The 9,127-nt window shown below is 38.3% G+C and overlaps 1 protein-coding gene across 2 annotated transcripts in view; it reads left to right on the top strand.

Moving 5' to 3' along the window:
* The window catches only part of LOC110032199 (SNARE-interacting protein KEULE-like), a 93,958-nt gene that overhangs the window by 67,811 nt on the left and 17,020 nt on the right, over positions 1-9,127 (top strand). For both annotated transcript variants that reach the window (XR_002294828.1, XM_020735749.1), the window contains exon 13: positions 6,609-6,705. Coding sequence is in view for 1 of the 2 variants with exons in the window: in XM_020735749.1 (XP_020591408.1) it covers positions 6,609-6,705 (97 nt within the window). In the remaining variant the exon portion in view is untranslated. The remainder of the gene's footprint in view (positions 1-6,608; positions 6,706-9,127) is intronic.

Below are 9,127 nucleotides of genomic sequence, written 5' to 3'. Positions count from 1 at the left end.
ATATTATATTTATATAAGGATGTCGCCGTTCCCCTCTGCTAGGGTTTCACCTCATGGTGAACCCTAGCTTTCAGCTACACGGATCTCCCATCTGCTACACGTATCTCTCTCACATTTCTATTTCCCTGCTTCGTCTTCGTCGACGTTGGTGCTCGCGTCGTCGCGCTGTGCTTTCTGGTGGTAAGGTAAGCTCGAGTTTTCGCATTTCTTTCCAGACGACGTCCTCGTCTATCCACGACGCCTCCGTCGCAGTCCTCGCGTCGTCTTGATCTAGCGGCAAAGTTGCCGCTCTGCTCGCAAAGTGTTCTCGTATGCCGCTCTCGCCCCTCTTTTGTGATATTTCCTCACAGAGTGACTGACACCGGCCAAGGTGATGGCCTCAGGGGTTTTGTCCTACGCCGCCGCACTCGTCGGTGATAACCCCACTCCCGCTCCTCTTTCGAATATGTTTCCACAATATTACCACGATACTTTTGCTCTTGGCGTTGAAATCGAATTTTTCAAAAAAAACATCTAGTAAAAACAACAAACCTGCAATCGTTCTCACAGAGGCCGAGATCTCCACCTTAGCTGCGCCCTGTCGACTGTTCTTAGTAGGTAAGTTTCTTTATGGAAACCCTAAACTTGAGCTAATTCGAAAGGATTTTGAGCAAATGAAGCTGAAAGGGGTTGGAAGATTGGTAAATTGGATGGTCGGCACATTCTCATTCAATTATCAAATGATGAAAACTACGCCCTTTGTTTGCGAGAAGAATCCTTTGAATAGACAACCAGGTGATGAAGGTTTTAAAATGGACGGTGGATTTTGACCTTCGTTCTGAATCTCCTACCATTCTTGTTTGGCTGCGCTTCCCAGGTTTGAAGGTCCACCTTTACGGTCAAGAGCTTCTCTTCGCTTTAGTGATGGTATACGGTAAACCTCTCAAAATTGATACGCCCACAGTGAATCTGACTCGGCTTTCTGAAGCCAAAATTTTGATAGAACGGGATATTACTTTACCTTTTCCGGGAGAGATATGGATTGACACACAGCATCAGGGATTTTGGCAGAAAGCAGAACTTGAACAGATATCTCTTTATTTGCACCTACTGTCGTATTTTTGGACACTCTTTCTCAATGTTATCAGTTGCATCTGAATCTAAAACCTTCAAGTAAAAATGCTACTGGATCTGCCCCATTTTATACATGTCCCTCTTCCGCTCCCGAGTGCATTTCACAGACTATTAAAACACTGGTTGACACGATGCCACCTCTCCCTCCCACTACCAGAGACAATACTATTTTTGTTTTTCCAACTGATGTATTGACAGATGGTTTACTTGGGCTTCCTATGGTCTCTATCACTGTTGAAAACAATACTGCAGGATTCTTACCTCTAAAGGATATTCTTCGGTCCGATCATGAGGATAGTATCGCAGCTCCACATCCTCAGGAAACATCAGGTGTTGAGGAGACATGTTTACCATCTCTTCAGAATGAGAATGTTGTTACTGTTAGTCAGGAGTTGGGGGCTCATCCTCTTCTGCATGCCCGACAATCTATTGACCACACTGATCATATGAGTCAGTCTTCGGACGAGGAATGATAGGTATAAACATTTAGGAAGAAAAAGAAGAATGAAGACACACCCCAGCTTGGGAACTTACTGGATGATACTTTAGTAACTTCGGGTAATGGCACGACACTCAGCAATTTGTTAGTTGTCTTTGCTTCTAGAACTAGAGGCAAAGGCAGAACCAAGCTGGCTCATCCCTAGCAACTTATTTTCTGTGAGTTTTGAATTTTAGAGTTTTATCTATGTCTTATCCTTTTTAGGATGTTAGTGTCTGTGTATCGTATGGGTAGGGCGCCTTTATTGGGTCCTCTCATACAACCTTTATGTACCTTTTTAATTTCAATAAAATTAGCCCTTGAGCGTTATATATATATAGATATATATATATATATATACTTTGGTTACTTCGAGTAATGGAAGTAAACAACCATTTGTTAGTTGGCTCCCTTTCTAGAAACAAAGGCAGAGATAAAGCTAAATTGGTTCGTTGACCTGATTCTGTGTGTGTTTGGCGGACTTTTGGCATAGAGATTACACATCTACGTTTTAATCTGTTTTTATCTTGATTTTGGGTATGTTTTTTTTTTTTTTTTTTTGGGACCTTACTGTGTTGTATACCGGGTGTGTAAGGTGTCATTATTTGGGCCCCCTCATCCAATCTATCTGTACATTTTCTTTTTAATATATTAACCCTCTAGAAGAGCGTGCACAGGAGAAAGAGACGCTGTTATATATATATAAAGCCCAAGGGCTGATATATTAAAGATAAAAATACAGATAGGTTTGTATGGGTGGGCCTAAACACCCAACCCACACAGTACACACACCAAAAAATATAAAAGATGAGTACATATAGAAATCAAAAAACCCAAAAGCCACACGGGCGCTGAAAAAGTGTGGGTCATCCCAATCTATTCTTTTCTCTGGCTCTTGTTCTCGGTAGTGATTCAGCTAGCAGATTTGTAAGGTGTTGACCATTACCCGTAGTAACCAAACCAAAGTATCAAGTATCATCCATAAGACTCCTGAGCTCTAATAGATCTCCATTCTTCTTCTTCCTCCTGGAAGTGTAAACCTGTCATTCCTCTGAAGAATCAGTTTGATGGGGTAGATCTGAAGCAGAAGGAATACCACCAGTAGTACCCACAATAGGTTCTAGAATATGTGAAACATGAGTTGCCTCTACATCGGATACTTCTTAAAGAAGTAGAGCTGCGAGACTCTCTTGATTATTAGTCTGAACACTATCATTTATAGGTAATGGTCCATCAGTATTGTTTTCTGTGGAGTTTGGTGTCAACATCGCATCACTCGCAGTAACAGTAGCAGCAGTGTCATGGGGGGTCCTCAGGGGCAACAGACACCTCCTATCTGGTAGTATCCTCCCCAGGTGAAACTAAAATGTCCAGAGCAGTGGGGTTAGACCCATCCTTATTCACTTAAACCTTAGATTTGAAATTTGGATGAAACTTGTGGCATTTATTAAGGACATGACCAAACATCTTAGAGTGGGTACAATATGGGGGTCTATGCTCCATGATAATTTGTTGCCAGTAACTATTATGGGTTATGCCCAGCCAGACTTCAGTAACATCAGGTAAAGTAATATTCTTTTCCACAAATATTATGGTCATCGAGGGTCTGGTTATGTTGAAAGTAGTCAAATCTAGCTTTAAAGGATCCCAAGGATGGCCCCAATAGAGTAGATAACCTGATGGTGAAACCTGATGGTGAAAAAAATGTGAAAAAAATGCAGTTTGAGACCAGATAAACTAAACCATACCGGTATAGTGTGAGTTTCATGATTTGGGTTAAAATCAAGAGACCACTTGAGTGGCTTCATAGGTTTACCAACGATGTTAAGATATTTTCTAGAGAAAATCCAAGTGTAGTCGTCAGGCACGGTTTACTGAATCAATACATGTCTCCAATCCATGAGCTCCACTTTTCACTTATCTGTTAATTTGAGGTTATAAAAACTTTTTCTGATAATTTTCATAGGTGGGTGTCTCAACTGAAATTTCTCAATAAGAGCAAATTTGAATTTGTCAGTCAGCGTTGAAATTTCTAATGTTGAGAAAAAGAGTGTTGTCTTTCCACTTTTTCTGCTTACATTTTCAATAAAGGGACAGCTACCTGTACCATCACGATGCTCGATATAACTTGAAGGGAAGATAACCGTTGTCTCCCTCTGAGGTTTACCCACCACGTGGGCAAAGGAGGTTTTGTCAGTTTCAACCGAAGAAGGAAGCTCTATCACAGAAAAGAGAAGCCCTGCAAGTCGAGCAGAGGGCAAAAGAGACGAGTCGAAGAGTTCGGGGCGAAGCTGCGCAGAAGACAGTAACCGCAGATGAAATGCGCAGATCGCAACTCGGCAGACAACCGCAGGTCGATCCGCGCAGAAAAGATAGCTGGAAGGCGTCATGAAACAGCAGAAAGCAGACGCCGAAGCCCTTCGTCGTTTGGCGTGAAAGAGAAGACGACGATCGCAAGGTTGAGTCCGTCGTCGTCGTCGTCGTCGAGTGCGGGAAACTGCGTCTTCGTCGTCGAGTGCGGGAACTTCGTCGTTGAGTAAGGAATCAAACCAAAATTTCGCCATCGGGCGAAACCCTAGCAGAGCATATTGTCATTGTATATATATATATATAGATACATACAGACATATGTATACAAACATATGTACATATGTATACATACATGTGTATCTATCTATATATATATATTTAAAAGTCCAAGGGTTGATTTTATTGAAATAGGAAAGGTACATAAAGGTTGTGTGAGAGGGCCCAGTAAAGGCACCCTACCCGTACGATACCAAGTACAGTACTACCCCAAACAAAAAGATACAGATAAACTCAAAAATTTTAAAACATGCAGAAAACAAGTAGCTATGGACGAGCCAATTTAGTCTTGTCTCTTCTGCTAGTTTTAGGAGCAGAGCCAGATAACAAACTTCGAAATGTCGTGTCATCGTCAGAAGTAACTAAAGTATCATTCATTAAGTTTCTAAGTTGGAGTGTGCCCCCAGCCTTCTTCCGCCGAGAAGTGTAAACCTGTCATTTTTTGTCCGAAGACTGGCTCATGTGATCCTCGGCTTGATTTGATATTAGAACCACAGTAGAAGGAAAGACAGTTGTTGCCACATCGATGTGTTCCGGTGTATGTGAAGTGTGAATTGTCATCTCTGCATATGATGTTTTCTGAATAGGAGCTATAGGGCTATCCTGACTTTCAGTCTGAACATTATCCCTTATAGTATGGTCAGAAAAATGGTTCCCAGGGGCAGATACCATTTCCTATCTTGTGGTGATTCCCTCATCAGGTTGGCTGTCATCAGGTTTGCTCGATCTTTGCTGCAACCATTTATGTCATCATATGAATTCTGGACAGACCAACAGGTAGAAAAGAGAGCCCACCTAGATATTGGTGGAGCCGGTGGAGCCTGAATTACGACTGGAAGTATTTCCAGTTTACCTGCCACAATTCCGAAAGTACAGCTTCGTAGATATTTATTCAAGACTGAAAATTGAACTAGTTTAGTTGGAGAACAAAAAACCTGATGGAGGCTGCATTCCCTCTTCAAGAAGAGGGTAGAGTGTCAGCCAATTGAGCCCTATCAGCAGGTTTATTGTATTGCCTTGATTTACCCTCAACCTCCTTATTCCTTTACACTCTTGTCCAGGGAGTGGAACAGGACCAAAATACTCGATCTTTGCTGCAACCAAGAAAAACCAAAGATTCCAAAGCGGTAAAATATTCAAATGGAATTACTGAATTATAATTGATATGACTATAACTGAAAATAGACCACCTGTTTAGAGCATTTCTTGATGGCCAGAATGGATGTTTCCATTGCACAGTTTCAGTAATTCGCTGAAATGAACAAGCAGCAGGAATTCATCTGAATGATAGGTTGGCTGCTAGAACCCAAGAAAACTCGTTTTTTTCTGGATCCAAACTGGTTATGAAATTTCAGTAACATGAGTTATACACTTCTCATGCTTCATTAAAAATATGGGATCACATAGCCTTCATGCTAATTTCTGTGGCATGAATTGGGATTGCTTTTGTAGTCTCTGGAAGGTGGCCGAAACTCAATCTGCTAGCTATTTTGCTCCTAGCATTGGTTGGATGAAGAAGCTGCGGCAAGAAAGTTCTGATTTGGGCCTTAAAAAAATTGTTGAACATGCCAATAGTCACAAGGGGAAGACTAATATTCTAGGCAAACCAAACTTGGCAACTTCTTAAGCCCCACTAATGGTTTCTTCTCCTATAGTAGGGGAAATCCACCCAGGTGTTGTGAAATCCTTCCCACTAACAAGACAAACCTGAGACAATAACTCCCTAGAAAACTCCTAACTCATGTAATGCTTGGGTATTTATAGGAAACAGTAGACCCTAATTACAAAAATACCCCTATTTAACTAAAAAAGTAAAATAAAAGAATAAAAGCTAAAAATAAAGATAAAATAAAAGAGCATCCCTAATAACAATATAAACCTGATGTTGATTTCATAGCTCTAAATGAGCCTTGAAACATTCAAAGTCATTCTGCCCAATGATATTGTAGAAAGAGCAATAGTGGAGATGCTTTCTATCTTCTGACAATATCGACATGATAAGTTAATTCATGTCTAGAAGATCATATCATGATTGTTAACCATTTCAAGGGGTTAACAGCTTTTTATTTTCTTGAGAGGATCAATTTTGAATTATTAATACACGAAGTAGACAATTCTTTTTCTTGCTAAACTTTAGGTCCCAATCTTGCTCGTGCTGAAATCTTAGCATAGTTCAAGCTCGAAGCAGAAGTTGTTTTTATTCATTTGGGTGGTAACTAAATTGAAACTTTTATCATTTGAATGCAATAATTTGCAAGATGATCTTTCAGTACTGCCATATTTGGCAGATTTGGTTTAAACTCCTTGCATGTGTACTTAACACTCTAGAAATTTTCTTATTTCAATTTGTGCTTGCCATTGTAGTTGGAATCATTTCTCTTTAATTCTACGAGGATTTATATTTATTACTACATGTATTTGTTTTATTCAGAGATGGTGGTGAACTTTCAACTAGAGATTTGCAAAAATTGGTTCAAGCATTACCTCAATACAGCGAACAAATCGACAAGCTTTCTCTACATATTGAAGTTAGTTTTATTTTACTTTCTGAGTTATTTGTTGTTTAATTATGTTTGTCATGTACTTTATTGATGCTCACTAGAGCTTGATGTTGATAATCATAATTATTTGTTGAGCTAGTTTATTCTCTTTAAATTTATTGCTACTTACTTTTTCAGACTTCTCAATCTTCCTGCATCATATTTACTGAATTTTTATTTTTTTCTTGAGTGTATGTAATCCTCCGGCTATTACAGAAATTCCAACAAAGGTTTCCTGAAACTTGATTGAACTTCTATGGTAACCTTGTCTTTCATTTTGTTCAATAAAATTCGTTTGAAAATTAGTATATAAAATGTCCATGTGCTCAACAAACCATGCATTAACATCATATAATACCTGAACGGATAATGCAAATATTGAAATCGTTTTAATAGCTAATTCATGAATAGGTCAGCCAGTGAAAGGGTTGGAGTTTATCTGTATAAATTGCTTCATGTTTTTTTATTGATTTTCACTTCAAATTTAGAGTTATCAATATGAATATATGATAAACTTAGCATCTTAGGTTGTTATGTAAAAAAATATCATCGGAAAGGGGTTCATTGTCTTCACATACTTCAATATTTTCATCATTAAGATTTAGAAGTCCATCAGATTCATGAACGAAAACCTTAATTATTTGAGAACATAGAGAGATTATATGTCGTTCTCTTTGACACCTGTAACCTTTCCCTTGAACCCTATAATATGTAGATTTAGTAGTTTGCATTACCAATAAATTGATTCTTTTTATTATAAATTTCAGAGGATATGAGTGTAGGCTGAGTTTGTGGGACACGTTATTGATCTGTCTCAAGTCTTTCTAGCCATATTGAATTTTTTTCTTTAGAATAAAGAGCCTCCTTTCCATTTATAAGTCTAATGAGCTTCTTCAATATTTCCATTTATAATATTATGGTGAAAAACAAATTACAAGCCTAGAAGCTATTATCCAGTAATTCTTCTTGCAAATTTTATGTAAAATATAATTTTCCAAGTTGAGTTTTGCTTTTATTAATAGTTCAGTCTTCTTGTTTCTGATCTATCAGTTATTCAACTTTTCTAGGTTTATAATAAGTTGGCATTTATCTCTTAAACTAGCTTTCATATTGACCCAAACTTTACTAGTTTGTTTTGTAAAATTATCTATATTTTGTTAGACTCTAGCTAAAGTCTGTTGTCGGCACCAACCAATATAAACTCTGCATATTTAACATAATTTTGATCACGCACAGTAGACTAATTAAATAGATTATATCATTCAAATTTTCAGTCTAGAAAAACATTTAGTGGTGAGAAAATGCTTATAGATTAACATAGAACAATGATCAAAATTTTGAACTTATGGAGGTGGGACAAATACTTGCAGTTGTTATGTATTTATAATTGATAAAACATGGCAATCGAATATCTAATTCGGACTTGGTAATTAATTGCATCAAGATCATATGGAAAGAATGAAGGTTGTATTTTCATATTATATTTGCATGGTGAACCACCTTCCTCACATGACATGTATGTGATGATCAAGATGAAGCAAGATGACCTCCATTCAATAATTAGTCATGCTTATACAACCCTCTCAATCAATGGTGTTCCACACTTGTTTAGTTTGAGTCAGGATCTTTCCACAAATGCTTGAATCATCCCCTACTTCGATTCCAATGAATGTATGTTCAGATCTTGAAATCAATTTCTTGCGCGGGGCGAGGGAATCCTAGATCGGCTCAGTCCAAGTGGGGGAGGGTCTACCCTTTCTCTATGGCTAAAGATTGTTGCCCGCTCCTAATAGCAAGAAGGGCCTTTTTATTTGTTTGTTTTTATAAGGTTTAGTTTCTTATTGATTATAAATAAATGGTCGTTTATTGTGTTAGGGGTTTATTCATTTGAGTTTTGTGAAGGGTTGTGCTCTCTTTATGATTCCTGGATGAGGACGAATTTACATCCACGGTGTCTAGTTGTGGCAAGTGTATCTCTCCTTTATTGGTGGTGACATCCCGGGTTTTTCATTCATCAATTCTTCAGGTGATAATTTTTGCATCCCGGTCGGTTATGAGAGTAGGAAAGTTTTGTATCTTACGTATTTTATTTGATTATTCAATTTCATCTTTGTTCTATTATTTTTTTGTCTTAGAATGATCAGTTGGTTGTTCTTGTTGAATCTTCTCCAACCCTCCTTTTGTATCATTTGGTATAGAGCCAGCCTAAGCCTAGTTCCATCTTAAGGTGCGCGGGGCTCTACCGGAATTGTTCAAGGATGGAGGCAAGACGGTCGACTGGCCCAATTAGTTGGGCTAGGGCTGCCTTACTAGTCCTAGTTATATTTTATTATATATATGATGTTTTTTGTGTCAAGCTTTAGTTTTTGCTATGTTTTCTATCAGTTGTCAAGACAGTTGTCGGCATTCG

Source organism: Phalaenopsis equestris, unplaced genomic scaffold (genome assembly GCF_001263595.1).
Source record: "Phalaenopsis equestris unplaced genomic scaffold, ASM126359v1 Scaffold000885, whole genome shotgun sequence".
NCBI classification, from domain to species: Eukaryota; Viridiplantae; Streptophyta; class Magnoliopsida; order Asparagales; family Orchidaceae; genus Phalaenopsis; species Phalaenopsis equestris.
Note: the sequence above shows the minus strand (reverse complement) of the source record. Positions and strands in the feature narration are given on the sequence as shown.